This window comes from Carcharhinus amblyrhynchos, chromosome 22, assembly GCF_965287045.1.
Source record: "Carcharhinus amblyrhynchos chromosome 22, sCarAmb.v2.hapA, whole genome shotgun sequence".
Lineage (NCBI taxonomy): Eukaryota > Metazoa > Chordata > Chondrichthyes > Carcharhiniformes > Carcharhinidae > Carcharhinus > Carcharhinus amblyrhynchos.
The window spans coordinates 43,026,091-43,042,535 of NC_137345.1; the positions used below are offsets into that span (position 1 = coordinate 43,026,091).

General features: G+C 46.3%; 1 protein-coding gene across 1 annotated transcript in view; it reads left to right on the forward strand.

The window, feature by feature from the left end:
• Positions 1–15,585, forward strand: part of LOC145357094 (olfactomedin-like protein 3) — a 28,314-nt gene extending 12,729 nt beyond the window's left edge. Inside the window, exon 3 of the mRNA XM_080210204.1 lies at positions 12,259–15,585. Within this exon, the coding sequence (XP_080066330.1) occupies positions 12,259–13,043 (785 nt within the window). The 3' untranslated portion in view covers positions 13,044–15,585. The remainder of the gene's footprint in view (positions 1–12,258) is intronic.
• The last annotated feature ends 860 nt before the right edge of the window (positions 15,586–16,445 follow it).

The following is a 16,445-nucleotide window of genomic DNA, read 5'->3' on the forward strand; positions in this document are numbered from 1 at the left end:
TTCCATGCAGTTTGCTTGTTAGCATTGAGTGGAAGGCAAGCGAGCACTTGCAGGTGTTCAGATGGGAAGGGCGGGTCGATGGTGGATCAATGCCTCAATGATTAGGGACAGGGGAGAGAGAGGGAGGTGTCACACAGCCACCTAAGTCCAGAGGACATTGGGATCTTGCGCAGGAGGGTCAGGGATGGGAGTAAAGGGGATCACTCTGCCTGATATCTGTAGGGTGGAGGGAGGAGGGTGGAGGGAGGACGGTGGAGGGAGGAGGGTGGATCTCTCTGCCTGCGATCAGTGTGGAGGAAGGAGGGTCTGCTGCCACTCTGCCTGAGATCAATGGGAGAGAAGGGGGGGTCCACTGCTATTCTGCCTGTGATTGGTGGGGGGGCGAAAGGGGGCAGGGGGCCGTCATCGGTCTGGATAGCAGGGGGGTGTTGGGGAATAAGGGGATCAGTAATGTTGTGGGAGGTGGGGCAGTGTCTGTGGGGGCCAGGGGGAGGCATTATCTGGCCCGGGAATGAGTGGCAGGAGAGCGTTATTCTATCTTTTTTTTCTGCACATGCACAGTTGGAGGCGCTGATCAGAGCTGCAGGATTCTGGGCGCATTAAGCTCCGCTCATAGGTTCTGCAGTGCAATTTGGACTTGCTGATATTTTTGCAGTCATGATGTGGAGATGCTGGCATTGGACTGGGGTAAACACAGTGAGAAGTCTCACAACGCCAGATTAAAGTCCAACAGGTTTATTTGGTAGCAAAAGCCACTAGCTTTCAGACCACTGCTCCTTCGTCAGATAAGTGGGAGTTCTGAGGTTCTGAAGGAGCAGCGCTCCTAAAGCTAGTGGCTTTTGCTACCAAATAAACCTGTTGGACTTTAATCTGGTGTTATGAGACTTCTTATGATATATTTGCAAGCAGAGCGTGTATGGGGGCCCTGAGAATGGGTCTAAAAGTCAGATCTGAAACACTCCCAGATTCAAATCAGCCCAGTACTTAGAATCAAAATGGTAAAATAGGGCCTGACATATACCGTACACTTGAATCAATCCCCTTTGAAGTCATTCTTAACATCCTGAGGTATGAAATTCCATGAGGGTGTCCAGCAATGTCTGAATTATAATCAACATTGCAACTTTCCAGAAGCTGGCCAACTTACAGTACCTGACTTGGGGCAACCCTCTTAGGTCAGTGTCTTTCCTTGTTTTTAAAATGTTCTTTCTAAACAGTTCAATATATGTTTGGTCAGTTGATGATATTACAGATTGATACCGCTCATGCATAAGTCACATCATCATGACACATGAGAAACTAAAAAGGAAAGCACAGGACAACGATCAACGAAAGACTTGAAAAAGGTACTCACTGAGTCTTAAAATGGGTGGCGCGGACTTGTAGGGCTGAAGGGCCTGTTTCCTGCGCTGTGCTGTTCTTTGTCCTTTGTTCTAGGACGGTAATGCATAGAGAAATGAGCAGAGAACTGCCCTTAGACAAGTTGTTATTACCAAGCCTGCCAACAAAAATGCATGCAGGCTCATTAAAGATCCAATTAAATGCTAATTAGGAGAATCTGAGATTACCTATTATACATTAAATAGGTGAATGTTCTCATGAATCCATGGGAACAATGCATACAGGTGACACTTTCTATGAAGTGGCTTATTTATTACAATGGACAGCACCGAGTGTTACATGCCAACGACCTATTCAACACTCAAAAATCCCAATCCATTTCCTTCAAAATCAATCACAGTCTTGAGTATCCACAGTATTGAGTGCCAGTGGGCAGGACAAATTGATTTGAAAGAATTTGGCACCGTAAAGGTAACGTAACCGTGAAAGGGAAAGGAAACATTAGTTGATGGAATTCTGGCAGCCAATCAGCCCAGAAACACATACAATGCCACTAAAATAGCATGTGGAATCTTGAAATCATTCTGGAACTGAGTTGTGTTATGATGATGGATCTAAAAAGTGAACTGGAAATCACGATTACACCTACCACAAATGTTTTCATGCAATTTTCACTTGTCTGCTTTGTATTTCATCGGCACTTGATTTCTGAGCTATTTCCTCTCACCCTAAAGTCATTTCCAGTTTTATATCATCAGAAAATTGGACCATGTGTCAACTGAGTTTCTGAATCCAGGTCATTTATGTAAATCATAAACATTAGTAGGTCCAACACTGATCTCTCTGGCATTGCAATCAACCCTTCCTTGTGCTCCAACAGAGCTCTAGGGCACAATTCATCCGAATCGGCTCTAACAGCCCAGGCCAGAGGGAAAACTGGAGCATTTTCCACTGGCATTAGCAGCACCTGTCAGGTGGAGTTCACCCAACTGATCAATGCAAATTTATGCATCATGAGAAAGACATTGAACATAAGAACATAAGAACATAAGAAAGAGGAGCAGGAGTAGGCCATCCAGCCCTTCGAGCCTGCCCCGCCATTCAATAAGATCATGGCTGATCTGTCGCTGCTCAGTTCCACTTTCCCGCCCTCTCCCCATAACCCTTAATCCCCTCTCCTATCAAAAACCTATCAACCCACGTCTTAAAAATATTTAGCGAGGCAGCCTCCACCACTTCAACGGGCAGAGAATTCCAGTGATTCACCACCCTTTGAGTGAAGAAGTTCCTCCTCAACTCCGTTCTAAACCGCCCCCCTTCTATCTTGAGGCTGTGCCCCCTAGTCCTATTGTCTTTTTTGAGCGGGAAGAGTCTTTCCACCTCTATCCTATCCATCCCATTCATCATCTTATACGTCTCAATGAGATCTCCTCTCATTCTTCTAAACTCTAACGAGTACAAGCCCAGTTTATTCAGCCTCTCCTCACAGCTCAACCCCCTCAACTCCGGTATCAGCCTAGTAAACCTCCTCTGCACTCCCTCCAAGGCCAAAATATCTTTGCGCAGGTGCGGTGCCCAAAAATGCACACAGTACTCCAGTTGCGGCCTCACCAATGCCCTATACAGCTGCAGCAAGACCTCCCTACTTTTATATTCAATCCCCTTCGCTATGAAGGTCAGCATCCCATTCGCCTTCCTGACCACCTGCTGCACCTGCAAGCTGGGTTTTTGCGACTCATGCACAAGGACCCCGAGGTCCCTCTGCACCATCGCCTGCTGCAGTTTTTCGCCCCGTAAGTAATAGTCCTTCCTACCATTATTCCTACCAAAGTGGACCACCTCACACTTGCCAACATTAAATTCCATTTGCCATTTCCTGGCCCATTCGCCCAGCCTATCTAGATCCTTCTGCAGACTCTCCACACCCTCCGCACAATTTGCCGTTCCCCCAATCTTGGTGTCATCAGCAAATTTCGACACTCTACACTCGGTTCCCTCCTCCAGATCATCTATATAAATGGTAAAAAGCTGAGGCCCCAGCACTGACCCCTGGGGCACTCCACTAGTCACCATCCGCCAATCAGAATAGCACCCGTTGACCCCCACTCTCTGCCTCCTATTTGACAACCAATCCTCTATCCACGCTAACACCCTACCCCCAACTCCATGTCCCTCGATCTTCTGCAATAACCTCTTGTGAGGCACTTTGTCAAACGCCTTCTGAAAATCTAGAAAGACCACATCCACCGGCTCTCCTCTATCCACCGCCCTAGACACATCCTCATAGAACTCCAGTAAATTTGTCAGACACGACTTCCCTTTAATGAAACTGCTGCGTCTGCTCTATCAAGCAATTCCCTTCAAGATGCCTCGCAATTTCCTCCTTAATGACAGATTCTAACATTTTACCTACCACAGACGTTAAACTAACCGGCCTATAATTCCCCGCCTTTTGCCTGGCACCCTTCTTAAACAACGGCGTAACATTAGCCGTTTTCCAATCATCCGGCACTTCCCCGGAATCCAGCGACGTTTGGAAAATAACCACCAAGGCATCCACTATCACCTCCGCCATTTCTTTCAGAACCCTCGGATGCATTCCATCCGGTCCTGGGGACTTGTCCACAATCAGCCCCTCCAGTCTGTCGAGCACCGCCTTTCTAGTAACAGTAATGTCATTAAGACCCTCCAGTCCTACCACCTTTCCATCGCTAACACCCGGCAAATTATTCACGTCCTCCTCCGTGAAGACAGAAACAAAAAAGTTATTCAATACCTTAGCCATATCCCCATTCCCTACCACTAGGTCCCCTTTCTCATCCTCTAAAGGACCAACATTCACCCTAGCCAGCCTCTTCCTTTTTATATATTTATAAAAACTCTTGCTATCCTTTTTTATATTAAGCGCTAGCCCAGCTTCATAGTTTCTCCTACCCTTCCTTATCAACTTCTTTGTCAATCTTTGTTGACATTTAAACCTCTCCCAATCCTCTTCTCGCCCACTACTCTTAGCTACTCTAAATTCCTCCGCTTTTAGTTTAAAACTTTCCTTCACCTCCTTCGTTATCCACGGCTTATTACCTCTCCTCCTACTATCCTTTTTGACCATTGGAATAAATTTCCGTTGAGCACCAAGAAAGATCTCCTTAAAGATCCTCCACTGCTCCTTAACAGACCCTCCCTCCAACGCGCTCTCCCAGTCCACATTCGCCAATTCTTCTCTCATCCTACCGTATTCCCCTCTATTCAAACAAAGGATGCGTGTCCGGGAAACCACTTTCTCCTCCTCCATCTGCACCAGAAACTCCACCATACAATGATCACTCTCCCCAAGAGGATCCTTCACCACAAGGTCCCTAATTCTACCCGCTTCATTACATAGCACCAGATCCAAGATAGCTCGCTCCCTCGTCGGCTCCAACACACACTGTTCGAGGAAACTATCCCGGCAGCATTCCAAGAACTCTTCCTCGAGCCCCCCACGTCCAACATGGGTCGACCAATCAATATGCAGATTGAAATCCCCCATAACTATGGCCGTCCCATTCCTGCACGCCGCACTTATTTGCGCGTTAACAGCCCGCCCCATCTCCAGATCATTATTCGGGGGCCTATAGACGACACCCACCAGCGTCTTCCTCCCTTTGCTGTTCCTAATCTCCACCCACAACGATTCCACCCTCTGCTCCTTGGCTCCAATATCATCCCTTGCTACCACCATGATGCTATCCTTAATCAGCAGAGCTACGCCCCCCCCTTTTCCCTCCTGCCTATCCTTCCTAAACACTTGATAGCCCTGTACATTCAGTTCCCATTCCCTGTCACCCTGCAGCCACGTCTCTGTAATGGCCACCAGATCGTATCTATTTGTGTCGATCTGCGCCATCAGCTCATCCACTTTATTCCGAATGCTTCGTGCATTCAGATAAAGTGCTTTCATCCCAGCCTTCACCTGGACCCTATTTGCCGCAACGCCACCAACTATACTCACGCCCCCTACTCCCTCTATTATTGGGACATCCTCGGCCTCTTCCCTTACATGTACACTCTCCTTAACTTTAGACCTCGTAAGGTCACCTACCCGCGCACCCTCCCCCCCCCCAATTAGTTTAAAGCCCTGTCTACAGTCCTCTTTACTCGATTCGCCAGCACTCTGGTCCCAGCACGGTTCAGACTAACTCCATCCCGCCCGAACAGGTCCCACCTACCCCAATACTGGTGCCAATGCCCCATAAATTCAAACCCATTCCTCCCACACCAATCCCTGAGCCACCCATTCACTTCCTTAATCCTGTCAACCCTACGCCCATCTGCACACGGTTCAGGCAGTAGCCCAGAGATAACCACCTTGTCGGTTCTACTTTTTAATTCCATTCCCAGCTTTTCATACTCCCTCCCCAGATCCTCAGTTTGCATTTTGCCTACGTCGTTGGCACCCACATGTACCACAACGACCGGATTCTCACCCTCCCACTCCAGGTTCCTCTGCAGCCCAGATGCGACATCCCGGACCCGAGCACCAGGCAGACAACACACCCTTCTGTGCACTTTGTCATTGTGACAAAGGACAGTGTCAATACCCTTCACCCCACTATCCCCAATCACTACTACGTTCCTTTTCCCTTTCTCTTTGCCTATGTCCTGCTGCAGCACTGTACCGTGTGCAGCTTGCTCACCAACTTTACCTGCCTCGTTCTCGTCCAGCCTGGAAGCAAGAACCTCAAACCTGTTATGCAGATTAAGAGGCTGAGGCCTCCGCTCCTCACCCCCCTTCCTCCTCCCAGTGGTCAGTGTGGCATTTCTAAGATTGGTGCACTATTTTTAAAGGGTGTCCTAATCTCAACATTCAAACACAGGCCCCTTCAACCCTTGCGATGGAAAGGGGGCTCCTCTGCCACCTGCTGGCTAAAGGAGCATTCCCCAACACCTCAGCAAGGCCACACTTGGAATACTGTGTATAGTTCTGGTCGCCCTGTTATACAAAGGATATTATTCAATTAGAAAGAATGTAGAAAAGATTTACTAGGATGCTACCGGGACTTGATAGTTTGTGTTACAAGGAAAGGCTTATAGACTGGGACTCTTTTCCCTGGAGTGTAAGAGACATAGGAGTGATCTTATGGAGGCCTATAAAATAATGAGGGGCATAGATCAGTTGGTCAACATCTTTTCCCAAAGGTAGAGGAGTCTAAAACTAAAGGGCATAGGTTTAAGGTGAGAGAGGAGAGATACAAAAAGGGTCCAGAGGGACAATTTTTTCACACAGAGGGTGGTGAGTGTTTGGAACAAGCTGCCAGAGGTAGCAGTAGAGGCAGATACAATATTGTCTTTTAAAAAGCATTTAGTCAGGTACATGGGTAGAACGAGTATAGAGGGGCATGGGCCAAATGCAGGAATTGGGACTAGCTTAGTGGATATAAAAAAGAGCAGCATGGACAAGTTGGGCTAAAGGGCTTGTTTCCATACTGTAAAACCTCTATAACTCTATGGGTCCGATTTTACCATCAAATTGTGCCCATTTTTGGGCGTGAAAATTTGGTAAAGTCGGGCATGCGACAAGTAGTGTGATCCGTGTCCACCTCCACGGCAGTTCCCACTTTACCAAGGGCCGAAAATGGCCGCTGTCAGGACTGCACTCAATACAGGCATTTGCATGCATTTAAATTGACTTAATGAGCTACATGCCCAAACTTACCGGCACTTCCCCCTTTACCATCACGTTCGCCCATACAGATTTGGCATGAAACAGACATGGTCTGCAAAGGTCCAATGCAGGTGCTCCAGTTTCTGAGGAGGTAAGTCCCAAGTGTCCAGCGGCTCTCTGCGTCAGATCAGATGCAGTGGGGGATGGAGGGCTCGGATCAGATGGCTCTCTGACTCAGATCAATGAGGGGGGAGGGAGGTGGGTCAGATGGTTCCACTCAGATAGGTGTGTGGGGGAGGGGGTGGGGGGGCAGGGGGAGTGGTGTCCGCTGCCTCTCTGCATGTAATCAATGGGGGAGACGGGTAGGTCCGTTGCCACTCTGCTTGTGATGGTAGGGGAGACAGGGAGGTCCACTGCCACTCCGCATGTGATTGGTAAGACAGGAGGGGGGCAGTGGGCCGCAACCAGTCTGGGTAGCAGGCAAGTGAGGGGATAAGGGAGTCATTAATGTTGTGGGAGTGGGCAATGTCTGTGGGGCTAGGGGAGCCATTATCTGGCCTAGGGGCATTGTGGCAGGGGAGCTTTTCCTTTTTCTTTACTACGCATGCGCAGTCGGTGGCGCCAATCAGAGCTGCAGTGTTTCAACTGTGTTAAGCCCCGCCCATAAGCTTCAGCAGCACGATTCAGAATCGCTGCTATTTTTCCAGGCAGAATGTGTATGGGGGCGCCTGAGACCGGGTAAAAGTCAGGTCTGAAACACTCCCAGTTTCAAGTCCACCCAGCACTTCGAATCAAAATGTTAAAAATAGGACCCTATGACTCTCATCTTGTCTGTGTACTGTGAAAACTTTGAAGTGGCCTGCTCAATTTAATCTCCGTGCCCGCTGGATACCTGGAAGGCTTCCAAATCCCAGCAGCACTTCATTCTGCAGCAAGGATCCCCCTTTCTCTGTCTAATAAGTTGTAGGTGTCAGAAGGAGACTTTGAAGTCTTCTGACACACAGAAATAACTTTCACTGGGGGATTCCCTTTCCCAAAGCTGCTTACTCAGATTTATTCTTGTAACACTGCCATTGTTTCAAGTCTCTGAATCTTACTGGAAAGTTCAACTCCACTGCCAGCTTTCTAAGCCTTTTGAAATCCATTGCAAACATTTGAACATCTTTGTTCTCATTCAATTGCATGGTCCAAAACCTTGAACTAGCCTTTGATTGACAGCTTGATGGCTTTTTTCACAGTATGCTGGAGGTTTGTTTATTAATTTTTCCCTTCACATTTGAATGCATCTAAAGTACCTTCCATTGTTTCTAACAGCAACGTTTATAACCATCCTAGTGCAGCTTGACAGCTACAGGCAACCTCAAAGCAGCTAAGTGCTTTTACTTCCTCTTTTCTAATCACAGTGTATTTGTGGAAAGCCTTACCACATAGTTATGTGCAGCTTTCTGAAAGCACCTCGTAACACTGTTTGCTGCTAAACCTTGGAAATGGATGAGAAAATGGGGTTGGGGGATTCACATTCCCCATTTGCCACTGGCGGTGATCCCTACAACCCACAGAATCAATGCCAAGGCTCCAACGGAATTCCCACCAGATGGCAAACCCATCATCATTCACCCAGCCCACCCCACTGATCCTGATCAGATTCTGCCCAGATCAGCAGGAACCTGATAATTATGCAAAACTGGTAGATTGTTTACAAACAAAACACTGCAGATGCTGGAAATCTGAAATTAAAACAGAAAATGCGGCAGCATCTTAGTATCACAGAATCCCTACAGTGCTGAAGGAGGTCATTTAGCCCATTGAGTTTGTTCCAACTCTTTTCCCCTGCATTCCACCCCCCAACTGCCGTATCCCTATAACCCCACACATTTACCATGGCTAATCCAACTAACCTGCACATCTTTGGACTTTGGAAGGGAACCAGCGTACCTGGCGTTTCTCTCTCTACCGAAGCAGGTTAGCACTGCTGCCTCACATTGCCAGAGACCTGGGTTCAATTCTGGCTTTGGATGACTATATGGAATGTGCACATTCTCCCTGTGTCTGCGTGGGTTTCCTCCGGGTGCACCGGTTTCCTCCCACAGTCCAAATGTGTGCATGCTAGGCAGATTAGCCATGGCTAAATGCACAAAGTTAATTGAATGGGGCAGAAGACGGGTGGGATGCTCTTTTGGTGAATCGATGCACTCAATGGGCCAAATATCCTCTTTATGCACTGTAGGGATTATATGCTTTTATGCTTCTGTTGAAGACAAGGATAAGGGTTTCACCAGGAGATGAGTTGAGACTGGGGTGATATGGACAATGATCTGAAGCAAGATTTGGGAGTCTTAGTGATGCATGAATATGGGGTCAGAAGCTGATCTCAGTATCAAATGTGACACCGAGATTGTGAAGACTGGCTTGACCTCAAACTGTTGCCAGGGACAGGGGTGGAGTTGGCAGCTCAGCAACAGGGTTTGGTGTAAGGACTGAAGCAATGTTTCAGTTTTGGGAAAACTGAACTGAATGTTCGATAATGTTGAAGAACGAGATATAGCTGGGTGTCATCAGAGTACAAATGAACACTAATGCTGTGTGTTTGGATACTTACACTGAGGGGCAGCACTTAGGTAACAATAAAGAGAGGGGGCAAGGCAGGAACTTTGGGTAATTTTAGAGGTGACAGTGCGAGAGAGAAGTCAGGAAGAGAAACCACTGCAAGAGATAAAACAGAAAATGCTGGAAAATCTCAGCAGGCCTAACAGCAACTGTGGAGCGAGAATAGAGCCAATGTTAAAGTCTAGATGACCCTTTGTCAGAGCTCAGTCTGCAAGAGATTTTCTGGCTATCATTAGAGGGATAGGGATGGAACCGAGTGAGAGCAGTTGACCAGATAACCTATTTAGTGATAGACGTTAAGGAATAAATAGTGGTCAAGAAAATTGGGAAACTCCCTGTTCTTCTGCAAGTAGTGTCATGGGGTCGTTTACATTCACCTGAGATGGTGGATCAACATCTAACGAAAGAAAGTACCTTCGAAGCTGCTATTGAGTGAAGTGCCACAGGGATCAGTACTGGAGCCTTAGCTATTTATTATCTGTATTGATAACTTGGATGAAGAGACCATCCCTTGTTGGCTCCATACCAATGTTGAATCCAGGATGGGAAGGTGGAATAGGGGGTGTGGAGAGGCACCATCAGCAGCCCCCCCAACCCCCATATTATTCAGCCCAAGAGTCTGCACAGGGATAAACACAGGGTAAGTTTTTCACACAGGTGCTTCACTGGACTGTCAGGCTAGATTATGGGAACAAGTGCCCCAGACGTGAAGTCACAATCTACTTGCTCAGATGCTACTCAGTGCACAGAGCTGTTCAGGTGAAGTTAGTCTATGCCAGTGGCATGGAAGGAACTCATGGCAAATTGACAGTCCACTTTACATCACAGGAACACAAAAAATAGAAGTGGGCGTAGGTCATTTGGCCCCTCAAAAATGTTCTCTACCATTCAGTAAGATAATGGTTGATCTGACTGTGGCCTTAACTCCACTTTACTCCCTAGCCTGCATATTCCCTCACTCCCCTAAAGTTCAAGAGTCCAGCTGAGCCTTGAATATTTTCAATTACCCAGCTTCCACTACTCTCTGCAGAACTGAGTTCTAAAAATTGACAATTATCTGAGAGAAGAAATTTCTCCTCAACAGCATCTTAAAGGAGAGATCCTTTGGCTTGAATTTTCCAGCCGTTCCCACTAGCAGGATCTTCCAGTCCCACCGATGGTTAAACCCCAAGCATGTTCCTCAGCAGTGGGTAGTGCAGACAACTGGAAACCCCATTGTCAGCAGCAGTACCAGAAGATCCCACTACCGGCTATGGTAGGCCACGTCTGCCACCACAAAAGATGCCGGGGTAAAGTGCAGAAAATCCAGCCTCTTATTTTTAAACTGCACCCCATCCTCTTAACATCTACCCTGTCAAGCTCCCTCAGAATTTTATGCTTCAATTAGATCGCCTCTTGTTCTTCTAAATCCCAATGGGAATAGGTTGAACCTGTTCAACTCCTTCACCCCGGGAATCGACCTAATGAACCTTCTCTGAACTGCCTATCATGAAAATATATTTCTCCTGAACTAAAGAAGCCAAAACTGGATGCAGTGTTCTAGGTGCAGTCTCACCAATACCCTGTATATTTGTCACAAGACATCCCGACTTCAATATTCCATTCTCTTGCAATAAAGGCAAAAATTCCATTTGCCTTCCGCTAAATACTTGCATTGCCTGTGTGATAACCTGTTTAAGAACATAAGAAATAGGAGCAGGAGTAGGCCATCTAGCCCTTCGAGCCTGCCCCGCCATTCAATAAGATCATGGCTGATCTAACACCCAGGTCCCTCTGCATCACAATATTCTGCAGTCTCTCTCCATTTAAATAAAATTCTGCTTTCCTATTCTTCGCACCAAAATGGACAACCTCACATTTTCCCACATCACACTCCATCTGTCAAATTATTTGCCCACTTACTTACTCTGTGTTTATCCCTTTGCTGAATAATATGGTGGGTGGGGGTGGGAGGCGGTGCTGATGGTGCCTCTCCACACCCCCCATTCCATCTTCCCATCCTGGATTCAACATTTGTATGGAGCCAACAAGGGATGGTCCCTTCATCCAAGTTATCAATATAGATAATAAATAGCTAAGGCTCCAGTACTGATCCCTGTGGCACTTCACTCAATAGTTTGCCAACCTGAAAATGACCCATTTATCCCGACTTCCCAATCTTTTTTCCATGCTAATGTATTACCCCAAAACCATGAGCTCTTGCCGTAACAAGCATTTAAGTGGCACTTTACTGAATATCTTTTGGAAATGATATAATGGTTCCCCTTAATACATGCTGTTTTTCATGAGGTGGAGATGCTGGCATTGGACTGGGCTGGACACGGTTAGAAGTCTCACAGCACCTGGTTAAAGTCCAACAGGTTTACTTGGAATCACAAGCTTCGGAGCACTGCTCCTTCATCAGGTGAGTCACCTGACAAAGAAGCAGCGCACTGAAAGCTCGTGACTCCAAATAAACGTGTTGGACTTTAACCTGGTGTCCTGAGACTTCTTACTATTCTGTTGTTGCATCCTTAAAGAACTCTAATAAATTGGTCAAACAAGAATTATGCCCAGTTATGTTTCATCCACTGAAGTTAATGGAGGGAAACTATTTTCCGTTACTGTATTAGATGTTCAACAAAATTTCATTTCAGCCTTTAACTTTTTGCTTTTATTCTTCCCAGATTGCAGAGAAATGATTGCCAGCATTAAAGCAATGAAAATAGTTAAGAAGCTGGATACTACTTCTGGCTTGTGGACAAGGGACCTCATGTCGGACTCTGAGAAGGTGTATCTCTTTGATGGCATAGGTAACGACACAGTCTATGAATTTGCCAGGTTAAGGGACCTCACCGACTTCTCTGGCTTGATGAAAGCAAAGAAAATCAAACTGCCTTACCCATGGGCTGGCACAGGCCACCTGGTGTACAAAGGCTTCCTGTATTACATTAGAGACAAGCCCGAGTTCCAACTGATCAAATTTGATCTGAAGAACCAGACGGTGAGAGACAGTGCCATGTTCCCTGCCGAGCAGCAGATCCCAGTGTACAGCCTCTCACCGTTCAATTACATTGACCTGGCAGCCGACGAGCAAGGCTTGTGGGCCATGTATGCTACCCAAGAGAACGAGAAGCACATCTGCCTCGCCAGGTTGGATCCCAAGACGCTGGATATCGAGCAGATGTGGGATACACCGTGCCCCATCGAGAATGCCGAGAATGCCTTTGTCATCTGCGGTACGCTTTACGTGGTGTACAACAGCAAGCTCCGCAGTCGCTCACGGATCCAGTGTGTGTACGATGTCAATGGCATAGTGACCAATGAGCTAGCGCCTTTGGTGTACTTCCCAAAACGATATGGGACACACTCCAGTATCAAATACAGCCCAAGAGAGAATTACCTCTACGCCTGGGACGATGGGTACCAAATAATATATAGGTTGGCAATGAAGCAGAAATCCGAACTGTAAACTCTGCATCTAAATACATTTTGTTACTAGGATCAGGAGCCTGTGCAACTTTCCACAAAAGCAGTAGAAATCAGGTCAGGATGGAAAAACATGATAATGCTATAAAATAAGTGGTTAGTTAATGTACCCTGGCTCAACTAAAGTACTTAGTACCATGATAATAAATCAAATATATAATTAATTCAGACATTTATAATTAGCTGTATGTTAACATGTCAAATAATGTTATGTGTAATTCACAGAATCACAGAATACTGCAGTGCAAAAGAGGCCCTTCGGCCCATCAAGTCCACACTGAAGCATGAAAGGCCCTGACCTGCCCACATAATCCCACTTACCAGCACCTGGCCCATAACCTTGAATGTTATGGTGTGCCATGTATTCATCCAGCTACTTTTTAAAGGATGTGAGGCAACCCACCTCTACCATCCTCCCAGGCAATGAATTCCAAAACGTTATCCCCCCTAAGCTCCTTTTATCTTGTGTCCCCGCATAACTGACCCTTCAACTAAGGTGAACAGCTGCTTCCTATCCACCCTGTGCACGCCCCTCATAATCTTGAACATCTCAAACAGGTGGCCCCTCAGTTTTCTCCGCTCCAGAGAAAACAAGCCAAGCCTATCCAACCTCTCTTTATAACTTAAATGTTCCATCCCAGATAACAACCTGGTAAATCTCCTCAGCACCCCTTCCAGTGCGATCACATCCTTCCTATAATGTGGCGACCATAACTTCACACAGTACTCCAGCTGTGGCCTCACAAATGTTCTATACAACTCCAGCATGATCTCTCTGCTTTTGGAATCTATACCCCGATTGATAGAGTGTACTATATGCCTTTTTCAGCACCCTATTAACCTGCCTTCCTGCCTTCAGAGATCTATGCACAAACACGCCACGATCCCTTTGTTCTTCGGAACTTCCCAGTATCAGACCTATCAAACTATTCCTTCCAAAGTGTATCACCTCACACTTCTCAGTGTTAAATTCCATCTGCCATTATCTGCCCATTTGACGAACTCGTCTATACCTTCCTGTAAACCAAGACACTCCAGCAAATTGTTAACCACCTGGCTAATCTTTGTGTCATCGACAAACTTACTGATCCTACCCACTCACATAGACATCTGTGTCATTTATATAAATGAAGAACAATAGAGGGCCCAGCATGGATCCCTGTGGTACACCGCTGGTCACTGCCTCCAGTCACTGAAGTAGCTGTCTGCCATCACCCTCTGTCTCCAACCGCTAAGCCAATTATGAATCCACCTTGTTAAATCACCCTTTATCCCGTGTGTATTTAGCTCTCTTAAATAGTGGGACCACATCTCCCAGGTGGCCAGAGAGGAATTAAAAATTTGGGTCAGAGCTCCTGCAATTTCCTCCCTCATCTCGCACAACAGCCTGAGACGCAATTCATCCACACCTGGAGATCTGTCCACTTTTAAGTCCACCAAAACCTTTAATGCCTTGTCACTCTCTATGACAATTTGCTCTTGGACCTCACAGTCTCTCTTCCCGAGTTCCATAACTACCTCCTCATTCTCGTGGGTGAAGACAGATGTTAAATATTTGTTTAACATCCTACAAATGTCCTCTGCCTCCACCCACAGATTTCCCCTTTGGTCCCTAATAGCGCCACTCTTTTCTGATTATCCTCTTCCCATTGATATACTTATAGAATATCTTAGGGTTTTCCCTACTTTTACCAGCCAGTATTTTCTCATACACCCTCTTTGCTCTTCAAATTGATTTCTTAAGTTCCATCTTGCACTTTCTGCACTCCACCAATGCTTCTGCAGACTTACTACCCTTATACTTGTTAAAAGCCTCTTTTCCTTGTCATTATAACCTGAATATCTCTGGTTATCCAGGGTTCTCTGGGATTATTACACCTTCCCATTACCCTAGAAGGAACATGGTGGACCTGTACCCTCCCCATTTCATCTTTGAATATGCCCACTGCTCTTCTGTAGATTTCCCCACAAGTAACTTGTTCCAGTCTACCTTGGCCTGATTCTGCCTTATTTTGTTAAAATCTACTCTATTTCTTTGTCCATAACAAATTTGAATTGAACCATGTTGTGTTCACTATTACCAAAATGCTCCCCCACCAATACATCAACCACCTGTCCAGTTTCATTCCCCAGAATTAGGTCCAGCGCTACATAATTGCATTAGGATTTTCCAATGTGCTGCAAACAGCAATAGTCAACCTGAAGAGTTAGTCAAAAGGGATAAGGAGTGCTGGAGAAAATAACTGCATTAAACACATTCACATAAAACTTCGCACCATCATTAAAATTTTCACACAAATGTGTTGATGCATTCAGATGTCAACAAGTGTCCCTGAAGAAAGAACTTTCATTTGCATAGCACCTTTTATGACATTCCCAAAGTGCAGCACAGACAATGAAGGTACCGAATAAAATACAGGGTGACAATGAAGCAGAAATCCAAACTATAAACTTTGCATCGAAATACATTTTGTTTTTCGGGAGGCACGGTGGCACATTGGTTAGCACTGTGTTGCCTCACAGCGCCAGGGTTAGATTCCCGGCACAGGTCACTGTCTATGTGGAGTTTGCATGTTCTCCCTGTGTCTTCGGTTTCCTCCCGCAGTCTGAAAGATGTGCTGGTTAGGTGCTCTGGCCATGCTAAATTCTCCCTCAGTGTACCCAAACAGGCGCTGAAGTGTGGTGACTCAGGGATTTTCACAGTACCTTCATTGCAGTGTTAATGTAAGCCTGCTTGTGACATTAATAAATAAACTTAAAATTTTAAACATATGAAATGTAGTCACTGTTGTAAAATACATGGCAGACAAATTGCACAGCAAACACCCACAAAAATCAAATAAACAGATCATTTGTACTAGGTGTTTGTTGATAGGTAAGTATTGGCCACAGGTATTGGAGCACAGCCTTAGTCTCCTTTAAAGGGTGGAACTGATTTTACAACAGCAAATTAGGTAGGTCCCTTCCCCCCAAACCGATGTAAAATATATCATCAATCAGCAATCCAACATCACCCTGCCGCTCCCTGATTCCCCGATAACACAGAAGGCAAGCGGGTCTCGCGATCAGAAACCCTACCATCATCTTCATGAGAAGGTATTAAGCTTGTTAAAAACCTGATAGGCTGCAGTTTTTTGTGATCCACTCCATTGTAAGGGAAGCGGATGGGAAATCATTGGGAGAGAATTATGCCAGTTATGCGGGAGAGTAGGGGAGAGGTGGGGGAGCATCACAAGGGCACATGAAAAGGCCTGCGAATGGGGCCATACATGCATGTAGCTGCAGAGTGGGAAGGTGACAGCCTTTAGCTGTTAGTGTGTTTAACTTGTTCAGGCCCTGCAGGCTGACAGAACAATTGAGGAGAGCATGAGTGGGCAGGGAGCCT